General features: G+C 39.9%; 1 protein-coding gene across 1 annotated transcript in view; it reads right to left on the bottom strand.

The window, feature by feature from the left end:
- The window catches only part of PAPSS1 (3'-phosphoadenosine 5'-phosphosulfate synthase 1), a 174525-nt gene that overhangs the window by 112789 nt on the left and 41071 nt on the right, over positions 1-20665 (bottom strand). The window contains exons 2-5 of the mRNA XM_006869328.1: positions 15412-15526; positions 10806-11041; positions 8144-8282; positions 410-528 (exon numbers count right to left, since the gene is read on the bottom strand). Coding sequence (XP_006869390.1) covers positions 410-528; positions 8144-8282; positions 10806-11041; positions 15412-15526 — 609 coding nt within the window. The remainder of the gene's footprint in view (positions 1-409; positions 529-8143; positions 8283-10805; positions 11042-15411; positions 15527-20665) is intronic.

The raw sequence follows: 20665 nt of genomic DNA, 5'->3' as shown, positions 1-20665 counted from the left end.
CACCACAGCACGACAGACAGACGAGTGGTGGCCGTTTGATAATATATATAAACATATATAGCACAGCACAGACATACACAAAACTGTTGGCACTACAAAGAAATTACAATCTAAATGGTACTAAACATTTGCACCACCTTTCTTTGGTAAGGAACTCTGCTGACGCTATAGGATAAGCACTGGAATGAAAGTTGCAAGGTCAGCAGTTGAAACCCATTGCTCCTCAGGTGAAAGATGAGGTGGCTGTCTGTTCCGGTGCAATTTACAGCCTCAGAAACCCTCCACAGGGTCTCTGTGAGTCAGAGCAGACTCAATGGCAGTGGGCTTCCTCTGGCTTTTCTTTGGAGGAGTAAGGTTGTGAGATGGTTACAATCACTGGTGGGTGGCTTCCTCTCTGACTTTCTCTTACCCGTTCTTGTAGAAGCTCCACAACCTGCTGGACACAATCATTGACATCACAAGAGTCTGTTTTCAGCACCAATTCAGGAGCCTCTGGTTTTTCATACTCGGAATCAATCCCAGTGAACCCTGTAAAAAGGTAAATGATAGCACAGTGGGGGTAATTCTAATTAAAATATAAAGGGCTTGTTCCATTAACTACAAGTATCTGCTATGTTAACAGTTATATCTGCACTTTTCTTCTAAGCTATAGGGCTTTAGGACTGAAACATCTTTCTTGGGAGATTTATAATTAAGCTTTTATTTCCTCCTTAAATGCATCTTTCTCTTTCTCTCTAAAGGAAATAACTGCACCACCCATAAATAAATAAGCACTCAAAATCAAGTGATCTGTGCAATTCAATTTCTCTACAGCATACAGAATACATAGAACCTGAGCCCTGAGATTAGGACTGAACTTGACATGCTTGATTTTTTTCAATGCAAAAACTGATACTAAGTCAATCTGCTCATGACATTCATAAGGACTGTTGTTGTTGTTGTTAGGTGCCATCGAGTCGATACCAACTCATAGTGACCTTATGCACAACAGAACGAAACACTGCCCAGTCCTGGGCCAACCTCACAATTGTTGCCACGCTTGAGCCCATTGATGCCGCCACTTTCCCAATCCATTTCACTGGGGGTCTTCTTCTTTTTCTCTGACCCTCCACCCTAAGGATTACCTCTGGGCATATTAAAGTTCTGCAGGCTTCATTCTGCCATCAGATAACAAGTGTCCAAGTAAAACAAATACCACAAGATTAAGTAAACCATTAAGAAGAAAAGGCTGTTATATCAATATGTTGTTGTTGTTGTTAAGTGCCGTCGAGTCGGTTCCGACCCATAGCGACCCTGTACAGGGTTTCCGAGGGTGTAAATCCTTACAGGAGTAGAAAGCCTCATCTTTCTCCCGCGGAACGGCTGGTAGTCTCGAACCGCTGACCTTAAGGTTCGCAGCCCGATTCGTAACCACTACGCTACCAGAGCTCCTCGTTATATCAATATATTCCATGTCAAATACAATCAATGTAGAGATCACTATTTAGATTTTCCCTATTATATCTGTTACAATGTAACTGCCAATTAAAGATAATATGCACAGTTTCCCTAAAGAAATAAACTGAAGATAGGTTGTGCCTGTCTTATACCCTGACATTATTACCCTGTATGGAAATCATTCCAGGACCTAGCAATGCTTGCATCGTTCACAGATTATAAATTAGAACAGTAGGATTACTATTAAAAGTCCTCTTTGTCATACAACCAGAAGAACTGGATATCACTACTGCACACTTTGATCAAAGACTCTGTAGAAGAATGTTGAACAAAAGGGGGAAACAGCAGATTAGAACTTCAAAGTCTAATGAAAGTCAGACTTTTGTGAGCTATGGAAGCTGAATGAACCACTGTGATTATTGCCCAGAGATAATCTTTAAATCTGAAGCCAAAAACATCCCCTGAAGTCTTCTTAAAATCAAACAATAATTAAGCTTAATTAGTAAAAAAGTCTGCCTTGAGCACTATTCTCTTGTAAGATCTATCTATAAAGGATCAAACTGATAACAGCAACTCAAAAGACTAGACAGAAAACTTAAGGGCAATGAGTTTATGTTAAAGGGTAAGGAACAACTTGGAAAAGGAAGATGAGAATAGTTGCACACTTGAATAATGTAATCAATGATACTGAATTGTGCTTGTAGAAATTGTTGAATAGGTTTATGTTCTGCTATATACATGCTCAACAACAAATAAAGACATTTTTAAAAAGACATTCAGTTATCAAAGGCAATTAAAAATATATAGTACAAATTCATTTCATCTAAGTGTCAAATAAATTCATGAACATAAGATGAAATCTCTGCATTACCAATATTCCCAATAGCATTTAGTGATAAGTCACAATAAAAATAAGCTAAGGCAAGGGGAAAAGGGAATAATCCTGGTTAGAACCAGGGTCTTTGGGCTCTGATTCTCAAATGGAAATACAGACTGAAATCACTTGGATTCCATCCATGAGAATCTGATTTAGTTGGTCTGGGGTACAGCCTGAGCATTCAATTTCCCAGGTGTAAAAATGGTACAGGGCCATCAATGGAAGAATGGATAAACAAACTTTGGTAGACACACACAATGGAATACTATGTAACCTTGAAGAATAATGATGAATCTGTGAAACACCTCATAATATGGATGAACCTGGAGGACAGTATGCTGAGTGAAATTAGGCAATCACAAAAGCACAAATACTATATGAGACCACTATTGTAAAAACTCAAGAAAAAAAATTCATACTAAAAGAAACATTCTTTAATGGTTAACAGCGGTAGGGAGGTAGGGAGAGTAATTCACTGGCTTGAGGGTAGACACCTGTTAACTGGGATGACAGGGATGGCAATATCCCAAAGAGAGAGCACCATACAAAGTGGGGAGGACAATATACAAAAAGAGGGAGGTTGGCAGAAGAACGGTAAAGACACAGAGAAAAGGCTCAAGGGGATAGAGGTAAATAGTGACATATATACAACTTTAAAACAAGAGTATTCTGCAGATAGATACATGAAGAGAGACACATGCTGAATGGTATGGAAGGAAGAGTTTGAAAGAGGATATTGGAGCATAGGTACACATCTTTCCTGCAAACACAACTATGAATGTAGGAGAATAATACAGCAGGCAAAATGATGGAAACTACTGACATAGTCTCAAACATCTTAAAGCTGGGCCCCGGGCCTCAGCACCATAGCCTCAAGGGAAAGCATGGTCAACTGGCAAAACACAGTCCACAGAGATCAGTTCTACATCCAACTTTGGTCAATAGTGTCTGGATCTTAAAAGCTCAAGAGCAGCCATCTAACATGCAGCTACTGGTCTCTCCATGTGCTGAAGAAAGAAAAATGATGAGACTTGAAGAGGATACGAATCAATTAGTCCAACATACTTGTGGAACATGTGAGCAACTCAGAGACCAGAAGAACTAGATGGTGACCAGCTACTACTACCAACTGCTCTTAAAGTGATCACATTATAAGGTCCCAGAAAGAGCAGCAGAGTATGTGTAACAAAACTCAAAAGTATTAAAAAATAAAAGAAGACCAGGCTTACTGGTCAGGAAACAACTGGACGAACCTAAGACCAACCTTCAGGTGTGGACAGGAACTCACCCTCTTGGCCCCATTTTCAGCCAAAAAGTTGATAAGTATACAGAGTGACAATAACACTAGCAAGGTACGCTCTCCGTGCAATGGTCGATGATTAAAAATGAAAAAGGCAACATTTACCTAAGAACAAGGGTGAGAAGGGATAAGAAGGTGGGTGGAATGCAAACAGGAACCATAGAGAGGAAACATGGTAACTATTGTTGTGTGGAGGGGGATGCAATCACTGAGACATAACTAAGTGTACAATTTGTTAGATTTAAAATTGATGATCTTGCCTGTAAACCTTCACTCAATTCAGGCTTCATTCTGCCATCAGATAACAAGTGTCCAAGTAAAACAAATACCACAAGATTAAGTAAACCATTAAGAAGAAAAGGCTGTTATATCAATATATTCCATGTCAAATACAATCAATGTAGAGATCACTATTTAGATTTTCCCTATTATATCTGTTACAATGTAACTGCCGTAGCATCACAACTGGAAAGCTATCAAACTCAAAATCAGCCTTATCCTATAAAGAGATAAGGCATGCCTCCACCCTCCAACTTTCTTTACCAATTCCGATTCTGTTTCAATGCTGGGTTGCATACACCAGTGCAGAGAACTCACAGACATTAAACACAATTGTGGAATTTATTAGGGAAATGAACAAGGCACAATTTAGGATCAGAAACAACTCAGGATACAGTCATTCTCTGGCCAGGAGTATCTCTTCTCAATCAAACCACAGGCATGCCTCAGTCTCATCTTTGGCACCTCTGCCATGTGGCTGGCCCCTTGGCCTCAACACCCCGTGGGCAAGTGTTTCAAGCTCCCTTAGCACTGTGGGTAAATGCCAAAGGGCAGCTAGTTTTGCAAGCCACTCTCCTGGCCAAAGGCACTCAGCTTCACTCAGCCAGTGGGCCCAGAAGCCTGCTGCTCTGTCTCTCTGTACCACTGCACCTACTGCCGCCTTCCCTCACAGAGATCTTGGGGTACAAAAGATATGATCTATTCACCGCCCTTCTTTCTTATTGGTAGTATATCACCCTTCCTGCTTCTGAAATGGCTCATTTTAAGCCCAGCAAAACAAAACACTGCTCAATCCCAATATTAGGTCCTAAACACTCTATTTGCATGGTACTATCGGGTGTGGCCCACCGCCTGTCAGATTGTCGTACTGTGATGGTTTGAATGTTGCTGTGATTCTGAAAGCTATGCCACAGGTATTGAAATTATTAGCAGGGTCACCCATGGTGAACAGGTTTCAGCTGACCTTCCAGATGAAGACAGACTAGGAAGAAGAAGAGACAGACTACTTCTGAATATTTACTCACTAAAAACCTCATGAATAGCCATGGAACACTGTCAGCACCAGAATATTGAAACATGATGAAGAACACCAGAATATTGTCAGATATGCTGCTAGAATATTAGCCCCTCACATTGGAGGGCACTCAAAATGTGACTGGGAAAGTTTCCTCCTCAAAATAGAGTTGATCATGATGGCATGAAAGAAGAAAAGCCCTCAAGACCTTCATTTGCTGATGGGGTACAACTCAAAACAAAGAGAAATAGATGTAACTATCCAATAATAATCAGAACACAGAATGTACGAAGTATGAATCTAAGAAAACTGGAAATTGTAAAAAATGAAATGGAACATATAAACAAGGATACCCTAAGTATTAGTGAGATGAAATGGACCAGTATTGACCATTCTGAATCTGACAATCACATGATTTACTCTGCCAGGATTGACAAATTGAAGAGGAATGGAGACGCATTCATCAACACAAAGAACACATCAAGATCTCTCTTGAAGCACAATGTTGTCTGTGATAGGGTAGTATCCATAAGCTTATAAGGAAGACCAGTTAATACCATTATTAGTCAAATTTACAAACCAAACACTAAAGCCAGTGATGAAGAAATTCAAGGAACTTCTTCAGTCTGAAACTGAGCAAACATACAGTCAAGATCTATTGATGTTGTTGTTATGAAGTGCCATCAAGTCGGTTCCGACCCATAGCGACCCTGTATAGGGTTTCCGAGGAGCAGCTGGTGAGCTTGAACTGCCAACCTTGCAGTTCAAACAGCTTTGCAGTCTGGCTCATTAACCCACCGCACCACACCAGAACTCCCAGTATGGATTGATAATTACTGGCAATTGGAATGCAAGACTTGGAAACAAAAAAGAGTAGGACCTTGGACAATAGGGCCTTGGTAATAGAAATGATGCTGGAGACTGCATGATAGAATTTTCCAAATATCTTTACTAAACAACATACAAGATGACTATATGCATGAACCTCACCAGATTAAATAACACAGAAATCAGATTGATTACATCTGATGAAACAAACAGTGGAAAAGCACCATATCATCAGACAAAATAAGACCAGGGGTAGACTATGAAACGGGCAGACCATCAATTGCCTATATACAAGTTCAGGCTGAAGCTGAAGAAAACTAAAACAGGTCCAAAAGAGCCAATATGACCTTGAATATACCCCACCTGAATTTAGTGATTATCTGAAGAACAGATTTGATGCATTAGACACTAAAGACCACAGACCAGAAGAATTGTGGGATGACATCAAGAACATCATATAGGAACAAAGCACACAGTCATTAAGAAGGAAAGAAAGAAAGAAAGAAAGAAAAGAGCTTCAGAAGAGATTCTGAAACTTGCTCTCCAGCATAAAGATGCTAAAGCAAATGGAAGAAATGAGTTATAAAAGCCGAACAGAAAATTCCAAAGCTGAAAAGAAAATTACAAAGTCAAATATAACAAAATGTGTAAAGACCTGGAGTTAGGAAACCAAAAGGGAAGTACACACGCAGTATTTCTCAAGCTGAGAAACGTGAAGAAAAAAAGTCAAGCCTCAACTTGCAATATTGAAGACTTTTATGAGCAAAACACTGAATGATGCAAAAAGCATCAAAAGAAGATGGGAGGGGTAAAAAAAAAAAAAAAACAAACACCCAAAAGCTCTTGAAAGCAATGGGAGCCAGCTCTAACTGCAGTTTACCAAGAACCATCTGCAAGCCCTGAGTCCTAATCCTGATTCTGATGCTATGTGACCGCCAGTTGTAAACTTGACCTTTCAGGCATCTGTTGCTGAGACATCGTGAAAAAGAAGAGACCATGTCTGCAGGCAACGCTCAGGTCCTACTCCCTTTTCTCTCAGGGACTCTCACTAGTGACTACAAGAGGATTTGATCACTTGGAACAAAGCTGCCAGAGGAGCTCTGGGTGACAGGTGGAGGCCAATAGGATCCCTACAGGTGGCGCCCAGGGTGATATACTGACAATGAGTGGGTGTTTCCCAGTTGCTAGCCTCCAAAGCTTGTCTAGGGAAGGCGGGATGGCTGCGCTGGGCGCGTCGCGCTTCCTTCTGACCTTTGACTTCGATGAGACCATTGTGGATGAAAACAGCAACAAAGACAGTCCGGCGCCACGCCCAGGCTGCCAGACAACCCACATGCCACCTACCCATGAGGGCTTCTACAAAGAGTACATGCAGCGCGTCTTCCAAGTACCTGGGTGAGCAGGGTGTGCAACCATCCCCCTGTCTACCTGTCTACGAGGCCATCCCCCTTTGTGGCTAAGCAAAGCAACTGCTTCGAGGTTATTTTCATCTCAGAAGCCAACACCTTTCAACACAGAGCGCGCGCTGAGCACTGCTGGCCACCACGGCCTGTTTCCAGGGAATCCTCAGCAATCCCTTGGGCCCATACGCTCAGGGGCTGCTGGCGCTACGACCCTTCCACACGCACAGCTGTGCTTGCACTTGCTGTGCATTTCATGCAAATTTCACAGAAATGAATCTAAAAATAAAAGTAGGGAATGACAGCATGGATCTACTGACCTAAACAAAATGGACTTGGTTTAGTCATTAAGTCTCAAGTGAGAAGCCTGCAAATGAGGAAGTTTAAAAATTAGCTAAAATGACCTTGTGATCCTAAAAGGAGACTAGGACAAGGAGAATAGGACATGCTTAAACCCACCCAGATAGGAATCTCAGGAATTAAGCAGCTGAGACCCTAAAGGTAGAGTGTTTGAGGAAGTCTGTTGATTTATTTGTGTGTTTTTTTTCCCTAAAGGTAGAAAGTTGGAGGAAGTTTATTGCCTTATTATTTCTTTTTCCAAAGAATGGTATCTTGATATTAAAATAGATGAAGTGTTCATCCAAATGCAACTTACCCTATATAATGTGCCTGCTCTTAGTGAAAGACAGGAAGGTCTAGAGAAATGATTCTCTCCTTCCTCCAGACTGCTGGCTTTCTGCTAATAAAGTTTGGATTGGATCTCCAAAAAAAGAAAACTCTGCTTTGTAAGTAAGTTTCCATCATTCATGAAAACAGTAAACACTCATTTAGCTCACAGGGCCAGATACTGTGTTAGGCCTGAAACAAACAACAGATCCTGTTTCTGTTCTCATGGAACTCCAAGGCATTTGAATATCCCCAGCCACTTGGAAAAGATTATCAATCCCAGAGATGGTGAAATAAATACCCAAGGAGGGAAAAAAAAACCTGGGTATAAAACTATTTACCTTTTATTTCTCCAGCTCGTGCTTTTTTGTAGAGTCCTTTGACATCTCTCTGTTCACAAACATGCAGAGGAGCATCAACAAATACTTCAAAAAATGGTAAACTTGCACCCTCATGAATTTGCCTTGCATTGTTACGATCCTTACAAGACACATAGGGGGAAAAATGATCATTTGAGTAGAAAGTACTATTTTTATCATTAAGTAAAGATACTTTTCAACCAAATTAGTGTAAAATATTTTTAAAACTTAAATTGAAAAAAATAAATTTAAGATAGCATTAGCTTAACATGTCCATTCTTCATAGCAGTTCTAAAAAAGCACAATGTTCTGAAAACCTGGGGTATTAGAACATTCTAGGAGGAATAACAATAACTCATCCACTGCCACTGAGTCAATTCCAACTCATAGTGGTTGGATATTTAGTGCTGAAACTAAATATTTGTGGCGCAGATAGCCTCATCTTCCTAATGCACAAAGTAGTCAGTGGATTTGAACAACTGACCTTGCAGTTGATAGCCCAAGGTCTAACCCATGGCACCACCAGGAATCCTAGGGGCCACAAAAAAATGTTCCATAAAATTTTTCACTAAATTTGATGTGGGACCTGAAGTTGTGACCCACTTTGAATGCAGGACTCACCAGACCTTTCTCTAATATCATGTTCAACTTCAGCCTGAGTTGCCACGAAAAGCACCTTCACAAAAGAGGTCCATTCACACCCCCACAATTAGTTTATTCACTCGTCAAATGCAAGCCAGTTTTCTTTATCCCTCAGTCTAAACTTCCCCCACCCTGTCCTTTGGAATATTGGTCCCTTTGTAAGCCACCATCTTCTCCTTTCTGGTCTTAACTAAAACCAGATTCTCCCCTGAAGATGCCACTTTTTTTGCAGTTCTCAAGTGCAAACTCTACATTCATATCCTACATACTAAGGGACTAAAAGACAGAACCAACATTTTCAAAATTTGCCCTTGCAACTTCCACCATTGTCTTTCCACTTAGTTCACTTAAGCATTCACCACCTTCCTTATTACAACATACTTTTATCAGTCTTCTTGTATCTAGCCTTGATCTGGGTAATATATGCAAAGCTGACCATTTTTAGTATCTTCAGAGACTCTCCACCATCACTAGGGTAAAGTCCACGTCTTAGTGTGAAATTGGCCCCATCATTTCCTGTGCTGCCAGTCTATCAGGCAGACTCTTTGGGCCCATGCCTTTGCTATTCCCTCCACCAAAAATGCTCCACCACCACTCTTCGTACTAAAGCAATGTGTTCCCTCACTGCATATCTTCAGAGTGACCCCCATCAAGAAACCTCTGCAGGCCCAGCCTGACTGAGAACCCTTGCATCCTCTGGGTTCTCACTGTTACTACTACATATCTCTATTATAGATATTACTCCCACACAATGAAATCACTTCATTATCTTTACAACCCGAGTGTCTGACACAGCCATAACTAAGCTGTGATCTTACTATTCCAAGTATCCTTTTAAAAGATGTTATTCCCAAATTTCAATCCTTAGCTCTCATACAGCTTCTCGTGCTATATTCTCTACTCTATACACTCAAATTCATCTTTGTTTCAACTAATTTTAAATTATGTAATATACTGAAATAAATCTCAACAAAATCTGAGCTAATAGAATTCAATATCTTATCAAAAAATAATGTATCATGACCAAGAAGGATTCATTCCAGAAATGCAAGGATGGTTCAACATTACAAAATCTAAGTCATCCACCAAATAAATAAAACATGGGAAAACAACCATATGATCCTATCAGTCAATATAAAAAAGGCATTTAATAAAATTCAGACAACGTATATCCTAGTTTGGCAAGCAGCAAGTGGAGGCTTAAAAGCTTGTGAGTGACCATCTAAGCTTAAGATGCAACTCTTGACCTCTCCCTGTTCACACCAAAAAAGTCAAGAAAACTAAAAATTCAAGGAAACAATTAAGTCCAAAGGACCTTAGTCTCCACTACCCTGAGAGGTGAACTAGATAGTGCCTGGCTACCACTATCAACTTCTCTGATCAGGACCACAATAAAAGGTCATGGACAGAGTGAAAAAAAAAAGTAGAGCAAAAATCAAAGTCACAGAAACAGACCAGACTTACTGGTCTGATAGAAACTGGTGGAATCCCCAAGACTATGATCATAAATGAGACACCCTCCAAACCTGAAATTGAACCTACCTCATGGAATCACCTTTCAGCCAAACAACAGACAGGTTTATAAAGTGAACAATAACATAAGGGAGGAACATACTCTTCACAATAAGAGACCAAACACAAAACTCAGAAGGTAGAAAGAGGCAGGCAAGAAGGGCAGTACAAATGCGGAACCAGAAAGGAAGTGGGAAGAGTGCTGCCATATTGGGAAAATTTCAACTAACGTCACAAAACAAAATGTGTATAAACTGTTGAACAGAAAATTAATTTGCTATGTAAAGTTTCACCTATACCACAATAAACTGTTTTTTTTAAAAAAAGATTCACTCAGGAAGTCATTTCTAGCACAGAAATATTTTTAGTTACTTTAATTTGAATTTAGTCTCAAAGCACTAGTAAGTGTTTATTTGGTGGGTTTTCTTTCACCTGATACCATATTCTCAGTAAATGTAGTTAAAGCATCAATGACACAAAAAGCACATACCTGAGTATAAGGTGATATAAAACTTGTGATGCACACTAGACCAGCATCTGCAAACAGCTTGGCAACTTCTGCAATACGTCGGACATTCTCTTCTCTGTCTTCAGGACTAAACCCAAGATTTTTATTGAGACCCTGACGAATGTTGTCACCGTCCAAAGTATAGCATGGAATACCATGGCAAACCAAGTACTCCTCCAAAGCCATGCTCACCGTGGTCTTCCCTGCGCCAGATAAGCCTACACAATCCAAACAAATCCCATAAATAAAGTGAAAAGATTAATTATTTAATAACAAAAACAGTTAAACTTAATTACTTTCATTATTCACAGCAGTCTCTCAGTAATATTCTTACCCAATATTGCTCTATATAAGAAATACCTCCTACCTAAGAAAACATCTACAATTGAAACACAGTATGCATGTATGTTTTTAATAATGTATGTCTATGCTCAAAGGCATCCTTGAAATCACTAATGAGTACAAAAGGACTTAATTAATTTTAACACCAGATATGGTTAGATTCCTGGCATTACTCTGTAGATCAGACACTGAACTGCAAGGTCATTTGAATCACAAGGTCGCCAGTTCAAACTCACCAGCTGCTCCTCGGAAATCCTATACAGATTCACTATGAGTTGGAACCGCCTTGACAGCACTTAACAACAACATAGTTGGGAGAAAGATACTCACTTTATCCACTTATTATCACTAGTCTAAAACTGCATGTTAAATTTTAATATACAGTTATATACTCAAATTAATTCTGAAATTATCTACCCCTCTACATTTCTGACAGTGTTTCTCTGCTATTCGTAAGGTTTTGGGTTAGAGGAAGACTCATTAACAGCCTGCAATATGCAGATGATACAACCTTGCTTGCTGAAAGTGAAGAGGACTTAAAATATTGACTGATGACGATCAAAGAGCACAGCCTTAGGTATGGATTATATCTCAATGTCAAGAAAACAAAAATCCTCACCATATAGACCAATAAACAACATTCTTATCAATGGAGAAAAGATTGATGTTGTCAAGGACTTCATCCTTCTTGGATCAACTATCAACACTCACAGAAGCTTAGCAGTCAGGAAAGCACATGACGTATTGCATTAGGCAAATCTGCTGCACAAGACCTTTTTAAAGCGTTGAAGAGCAAAGATGTCAGCTTGAGGACTAAGGTACGCCTGATCCAAGCCATGGTATTATCAATAACCTCATATGTATGCGAAAGCTGGACAATGAATAAGTAACACTATAGAAGAACTGATGTTTTTGAGTTATGGTGTTGGAGGAGAATATTGAAAGTGCCATGGGCTGCCAAAAGAACCAACAGATCCATTTTGGAAGAAGTAAAGCCAGAGTGCTCCTTGGAGGCCAAGATGGCCAAACTGCGTCTCTCATACTGTGGACATATTGTCAGAAGGGACCAGTCACTGGAGAAGGATATCATGTTTGTTAATGTGGAGGGTCAGAGAAAAAGAGGAAGACCCCCAACAAGAAGGATTGGCCAAGTGGCAGCATCAATGGACTCAGGCGTGGCAACAGTAGTGAGGTTGGCCCAGGATCGGGCAGTGTTTCGTTCTGCTATGCATAAGGTCGCTATGGGTCGGTTCCGACTTGATGGCACCTAACAGCAACATACACAAACCCGGAGTCCTGGTGTGGTGCTGTGGGTTAATGCGCCAGACTGCAAAGCCATTTGAACTGCAAGGTCGGTGGTTCAAGCTCACCAGTCCCTCCTTGGTAACCCTATACAGGGCTGCTATGGGTCAGAACCAACTCAATGGCACTTAATCACAACAACAAAAACAACAACTGATCTAATGAACACACATCAGGGGAATATATAGTCTTTTCCAACATACATGAACATTTATGAAAACTGATATTGTTGTAAGGGCCATCGAATCAGTTCTCACAGTAACCCTGTATAGTGTTTCTGAGAAGCAAACAGTGGGTTTGAACCGCTGACCTCTGGTTAGCCATCTTGTGCTTATCCTACAGCACCACATCAAGACAAACATGTACTAAAATCCTGATGTTTTTTGTTGTTGTTAAGTGCTGCTGAGTCAGTTCTATCCCAAAGTGATCCTTTACAGGGTTTCCGAGGAGCAACTGGTGAGCTTGAACCACTTGAGGTTTAAACCAACTTTGCAATCCAGTACATTAGCACACAGCACCACTATAAGCATCATTGTTAGGTGCCATCGAGTCAGTACCGACTCATAGCGACCCTACGCACAACAGAATGAAACACTGCCAGGTCCTGGGCTAACCTCACAACTGTGGCCTCACTTGAGCCCACTGATGCTGCCATTTTGTAATCCATCTCGCTGGGGGTCTTTTTCTTTTTCTCTGACCCTCCACCCTATCAAACATGATATCCTTCTCCAGTGACTTGTCCCTCCTGACAATATGTCTGAAGTGTGAGAGACAAAGTTTGGCCATCTTGGCCTCCAAGGAATACTCTGGCTGCACTTCTTCCTATACAAATCTGTTTGTTCTTTTGGCAGCTCATGGCACTTTCAATATTCTCCTCCAACATCATAACTCAAATGCATCATTTCTTCTAGGATCTTCCTTATTCACGGTCCAACTTTCGCATGCATATAAGGTTATTGAAAATATCATGATATCATTAGTAATCAAATAAATAGAGATATTCCACATTCATAGAAAGGAGTAGTCAATAGCCTATAGATGTTAATTCCACCCACAAATCAAACAATAGGTACAATACAATCCCTAACAAATCTGTGAAATTTGTTAAGATGATAGCAAAACGTATATATGATAGTACAAAAAGCTTAAAAAATAAAAAGAAAAGGGAAGACACTCCTAGAGAATAAAGTAGGAGGATCTACTCCACTGGATTTCAAGGCTAATTACAAAACTATTATTATTAGAATGGTATAACAGTAATAGAGGAACTCACAAGCATATCAATAGAACAGAGTCCAGAAACAGAGCCACATGTAAGTGAACATGTGACATATGACAGAACTGGCACAGCAGGTCAGAAAAAGGATACCTTCATCAATATATGTTCTTGAGACAATTGATTATCCACAGAGAAAAAGAAAATAGATCCCCTTCTGTCACTACACACACAAATCAATTCTGGATGGATAAAAGGTCTAATGAGAACGGCAAAATTCTAAATTATAGAAAAAGAAATTATTCTTCAGACATCCAGAAGAAAAAGGAATGATCATAAAGAGAAAGAAAAAAAAGAGGATAAGCCTCACACTTCTCTGCAATAGTTAATGTCAGAAGAGAATGGAGCAATGTTTCAAAGTTTTGTTGTTGTTGTTAAGTACCGTGGAGTCGGTTCCAACTCATACTGGCCCTGCACAGGGTTTCCGAGGCTGTAAATCTTTACGGGAGCAGAAAGCCTCATCTCTGTTTAGGGCAAACAAAAAAAAGTTTTTAAATGTATATGTATACACACAAGTTGTTGTTGTTGCTATTAAATGCTGTCAAGTTGGTTCCAACTCATAGCAACCCTGTTTAGGGTTTCAAAGGAGCAGCTGGTGAGTTTGAACCACCAACCTTGTAGTTTAAACCGACCTTGAGGTTCAGTGCTTATCCTACAGCACCACACCAGTACCACAGACACACACACATATGTAACTAAGTTGTCATAAAAGATGGTCGACATTCTCTAGCACAAAAATTCAGAGAATTCAAAGCCCAACAGAAGACTATCTTGGAAAAACGACTTAACAGTGAAATACATCCAATTAAGATTTAAATCAAACAAAGAGCTCATGAAGTAAACACAATTTACCTATGGAACTAACATACAATTATAAAAATTTAACCCTTTAAACCACAACCATCATGAACTTGGGCAATGCAAAAGCCACAATGATGTAACAACAATCTAGATTTCAGAAACCGGTAACTGGATGAAATGTAGAAGTGCTGTCTTCTCTGATCTAGAAACAAAGAGGCCTTTCTAAAATTGAAACATGTAATTAAAACAACTACAAACAGGAAATGTTATTTTTTTGCCAAACAGCAAAGTATAAGGATTAACACTATACCAGTGTTCATAAAGTCACGGCAAAAAAAAAAAATTCAGTGGACAAATCTGTTGAGATACACCAAGTCCTAAAAGAGAACAGTTTTTCAAAGTACCATCAATATCTGGACCAGTTTACCCTCCCAACATTCTGCTACGGCAGAGCTCAAACACAGATTCTGGAAAAAACAAACACAAGAACCCATGAACGGCCAAAGCAAAAGCTGAATTAAACCAAATATGTACAATTTTTTATTATCATTCTGTCGTTCTCTTCACATGGTTTACACTGTTAGCCTCTTGAAGGCAGAATCCAGGCTTTATTTAGAATTAAAAAACTATCAAATTTCATGCAGTATGTAATAGAATGTAGTTTTAAGATGTATCCTGGCTTTTCACCTGAATGTTAATAGCAATCCTGTGAAGAATGAAAGGAAGAGCCATAAGGTAAGCAACTTGGTCAGTTACCTGTTGTACTGCTCTGGATACAAAAAGAAAAATCTGATTTTAAATCTGCTTAGCCCTAGTCCAGGCTGCTTATAAACATATCTGTTTAATGTTTCTCTTTCTTGACCATACCTGTTAGCCAAACAGTGCAACCACGGAAGCCACCTCTGGTCCCCACCACCTGACCTCTCTTGTTCCTGCTGACATGATGGGCTTGATAGGTGACGTTAGTTGCTCTCTGCATTCCCTGAGGGAAAAAAAGAATTCTAGTTTACTGAGTCTATGCAAAGGTAAACATTTCTTACATTCGTTATGTCACATTTCTTACAAACAAACAATTTGTTACAGCTATGCTATGCAACATACCCAATCTATGGAAAAAGATAAATTAACAGCTAGCTTTTTATTTGTTTCTTTGGAGTACCTGGCTTGGTGCTTAGTGCTTTATATTCACCAATCAATTTCATCCTCACAACAACCCAATGACACAGATACTATTACTTCTGTGTGTGGTTTTACAGATGATAATGTTAAGTCCAACAAAAGTTAAACAACTTGACTGTGAAGCTTCTAGATCCAAAGAAAGATTGATACCAAGACACATGGAGATCAAGGAAAGCTGGGCCTACAGATGACGAAAGGAGACAAGCACTTTTTCCAGAGCTGGGACTCTGAACCAGGACTTCTAATCTCCCAAATGATGCCTGCAAAAGCTAGAAAATGAATAAAGAAGACTGAAGGCAAATGATGCATTTAATTATGGTGTTGGTGAAGAATAATGAATATACCATGGCTTCAGGGAATAAACAAATTTGTCTTGGCAGTACATCAAGAATTCTCCTCAGAAGCAAAGATGAGTATCACATACATGGAATCTTCTAGAATCCCTGGCTGGTGCAAAAAGTGAAGTGCTGAGTAGTAACCTAGAGGTGGGTGGTTGGATCCACCCAGAGTCACCTTAGAAGTAAGGTCTGGTGATAGTCAACTTGACATCAATATGTTGGGTTTCAGTTGGAATCATAATGTTTTGAAACTGGTCTCTTTCACTCAACATAGTTCCCTTGATTTTCAACCAAAAAAAAAAAACAACTTGCCCAAGATAACTAGTAAGTTATGGTGGACTCCTAGTCTTTCCATTCCCTCATTCAATCATTCATTCCACCAGTATTAACTGAGGGCCTACTTTATGAACAACATAAAGTCTCTACCCTCACTGAACTTATTTTCCACTGGGACTTAAAACAATAAAAACATAACTGAACTGTCAAGTCAGAGAGTGATATGTGTGCTGCAGAAATATAAACTACGGTAAGAAAGGAAAGAGAAGGGAGATGAGTCTTCTTCAGAGAGAATGATCAAGAAAGATCTCCCTGAAAAGGTGGCGCTTGAAAAGGCTCCTGAATAAAGAATGAACAAGGAATGTTTGTCATCATCACAATATAATTGCTTTTACAATACAAGACAATGGAACACACTGGTTTTAAGTTCTTGTTCTCCCAAGATTTTGTTTTAAACAAAAAGAGTATAAAATTGCATAGATCTCAAAGGATCTGAACAGTAGGCATTCCTTCAAAGAAACTATACAAATGACCAATAATCAAGTGAAAAGATGCTCAACATCATTAGCCATCAAGGACATGCAAATCAAAAACACAATGAGATGACACTTCACACCCACTGGTGGTGGTGGTTGTAGGTTGTTGAGTTGGTTCTGCCTCACAACGACCTTGTATAGGGTTTCCACAGCTATAAATCTGTATAGGAGCAGAAAGCTTCATCTTTCTCCTGCAGAGACTGGTAGATTCAAACTGCTAACACTGTGGTTTAGTAACAAAATTTGTAACTCACTACTGTTGTTACTTTTAAATGCTATCCAGACAGTTCCAACTTAGAAACTCTGTACAGAATTTCCGAGAAGCAGCTGGTGAGTTTGAACAGCTGACCTTGCAGTTCAAATGACCCATGGTCCAGTGCTTCCAATAGCACCACACCAGGACTCCCTATGGCTATGATTAAAAGGACAGATAGTAACAAGTTGTTGGTGAGAATGTGGAATAACTGAAATCCTCACATATTACTGATTTAAAAAAAAAAACAAAACCACTGCTGTCAAATCCAACTTAAGGCAACCCCATGTGATACAGAGTAGAATTGTTCAATAGGGTTTTCTTGACAGTAATATTTATACAAGCATTTCTAAAATATATAGGAAATTACAAGACCTCTACAAAAAAAAAAGACAAATAACCCAATTAAAAAATGGGTACAGGATATGAACAGACACTTCACCAAGGTGGAGATCCAGGCAACCAACAAACATATGAAGAAATGTTCACGATCACTAGCCATTAGAGAGATGCAAACCAAAACAATGAGATATCATCTCACACCAGCAATAACAGCAAAGTTCAAAAAAGTAGAGGACAATAAATTCTAGCGAGGATGTGGAGAGACAAGGATGCTCCTGCATTGCTGGTGGGATTGCAAAATGGTCCAACCTCTCTGGAAACCAATATGGCGCTTCCTCAGAAGGTTGGAAATAGAAATACCTTATGATCCAGCAATTCCTCTACTTGGCATTTACCCACAAGAAATACAAACCAGAACACGAATAGATATATGCACACCAATGTACATAGCAACACTATTTACAATAGCAAAAGATGGAGACAGCCTAAGTGCCCATCACCTGAAGAATGGATAAACAAACTGTGGTATATACACACAATGGAATACTATGCTACCTTGAAAATAACAAGGAAGCTGCAAGCCACCGCATATGGATGAACCTTGAGGATATTATGTTGAATGAAATTAGCCAGGCACAAAAGGAGAAATATTGCATAGGACCACTACTATAAAAGACTAAGAAAAAGAACCCATACTAAAGGGGGGCGGGGGAGAATTCTCTGCTGGTTACTGGGGTGTGGGGGAGTGGGGTGAGGGAAGGGAGGGGAAGGTGGAGCACAGGGTGGGGAACAGACACAGGATAGTTTGGATGTTAGGGAGGGGGGCAATACACAATAAGGGGAGGGGAATGGAAGAACAAGGCAGATGGGAAAACAATTAGGCAGGTTTGCATGGGCTAAGTTGGACAGAGGTAAATAATGATGTATGCACAACATTGGAACAACAGTGCTCTGGGATACAAGGATTGAGACATGGTTGGAATGGGCAAAAGCGGGGAGATAATGTTAAGATGCTTGGCTGTCTTTTGAATCTTGGTTTGCCTGGCATACCATTATAAAATAGACAGTTGAGGGGTGAGAAGGGAATAGCCAAATATATCACCATAGAAAGCCTGTAAGTCCATCTTCTACCCATAACTGACTGGAATACCTAAATGCTGCTATAATTTGCCCATTGAAGGAGGCTTCCTGTGGAGACTCTGCATTATGTAAGAGCATAGGAGGAATCCTGAACCCCATCCATAATCTTCTGAGGTTGGAAATTTGCACTGGAAAGGACAAGCAGACTAGCATAGAGCAGCTAGAAGAACAGAAGATACTTCTTAAAAGAAAGACTGGCAGGAAAAATACAAAACAATAATGGCAGTCCGACTGATTACTACAAGAACAAGCAAGTTGCTCGCCCAGGAAACATCACGCCAAGTGGTCGGGTCCCCTCAGGGCAATCCCCCTTCCAAAACGAAAATTCAATGGGAATACAGGAGCAGACATGCACTCTGATTAGTGACCATGTTTATTACCGATAAGGGGAAGTGAGGGAAAAACAGCAATGACGCTGCAAGCTAAGCCCTACAATGTTCAACAGACTCCTGTCAACCCAGGTAGAGACCTGGTTGGCCAGCAGTATGGCAAGACCTGGGGACTCTTGGGCCCAGAGTCATAGTCACGGAGGACTAGAGTAGAGAGTGAAGCATCCAGCTGATAAGAAGAGAGGATATATGTATAAGAACCCACACACTTGCAAATAATACCCACTTGACCTGGCTTCCATGTGGGGATGATCAGAACCCAACTAGAAGAAGAAAGAAGAGGAACAAAAGAGTAATCTAATACAATTTGAGGAACTTGACCTACACCTATGGATGCAGTAGCTCAAAAGAGGGAACAAATCCTTACAGCAAGGAACATTACCACCTCCTCCATACACAGAGAAGACAGGGATGGGCAACTTGGACATTGGCTACACAAAATTGGGGGGCTACAAAGGCAAGAAATGACTGGCTTACAAGCTTTCAAGAGGGAGCCTAGATCCTTAGGGTATGGAGGAAGGCAGAATCTCCATTTAGTAGTAGTCAATCTGTCTGGGCAAGGCTGATGAAATGATATGGGGAGAGGTCTCTTGTGGTACAATACTGAATAATTGTTATCAGGAATGATTGTGAGGGTTGGAAATGTAAAGGTAGACATTTTATAGCAAAAGGAGGGGAGTGATTGACTTTGCAGTCCAGGAGCAAAGGTCTCTGGGACCATCAAGGGAGAAGAGCGGAGTGTGGGACCCTACCCAAAGAAGTAGTGATACCAGAGATGGAGGCAGAGATGATGCCTGGACAGATGGAGCAGCTGGGAACTCTAAACCCAGATATGGAGAGGGCCTGTGTGCTGATGACCGGGGGGCAGGCTTGCAGGGTATACCCTTTGGTTGGTTGAGGATGCATGGTGGGGATTGTTAACCATGGAAATGAAACAATATACGACAGGATGAATGTAAAGCTCCTGCTCTCCCATGTAAACTATAATATAATTCACAATAAAACATTTTTTTTAAATAACAACAACAAAAAAAAGCGGTAAAAAAGTGGTAAAAAAGAATCAAGAAAATGAGCAGTTTTAGATTATAAATTTGGAGACAGTTTCTAAGAAGGAGGGGATAGTCACCAGGGTCAGGTGCATCAATAAAGATGAAGAACAAAAAAAATTTTTTTAAATGATGTGATGAAGCAAAAGCTTAACTTTCCTGATGTGGCACGACTCAAAAGTAACAGCTGCAAACATCCACTAATAATCATAATATGGAGTGCACAAAGTATGAACATTCCACATTCTGATTATTAGTAAAATGAGAAGTCATCAAAAATTAAAAGGAATGTATAAAGATTGGTATCTTAGGCATTAATGAACTGAAATGGATAGGTATTGGCCATTTAAGTCAGATAATCATATGGTTTTTAAAGTCAGGAATAACAAATTTAAGAGGAACGGAGTTGCATTCATCATCAAAAAGAACATTTCAAGATATATCTTGAAGTACAATGCTGGCTGTGACCAGATAATTTATACATGTCTAGAAGGTGCCTTTGAAACATTAAAATAAATTTTTTTAAAGACCGATGGATCTTGGCTGAAAGCAGAGAATATCAGAAGGATGTTTACCTGTGCTTTATTGACTACGCAAAGGCTTTCGATTGTGTGGATCATGA

This window comes from Chrysochloris asiatica, unplaced genomic scaffold, assembly GCF_000296735.1.
Source record: "Chrysochloris asiatica unplaced genomic scaffold, ChrAsi1.0 scaffold00129, whole genome shotgun sequence".
NCBI classification, from domain to species: domain Eukaryota; kingdom Metazoa; phylum Chordata; class Mammalia; order Afrosoricida; family Chrysochloridae; genus Chrysochloris; species Chrysochloris asiatica.
This window is presented reverse-complemented; position numbering and strand designations above follow the sequence as displayed.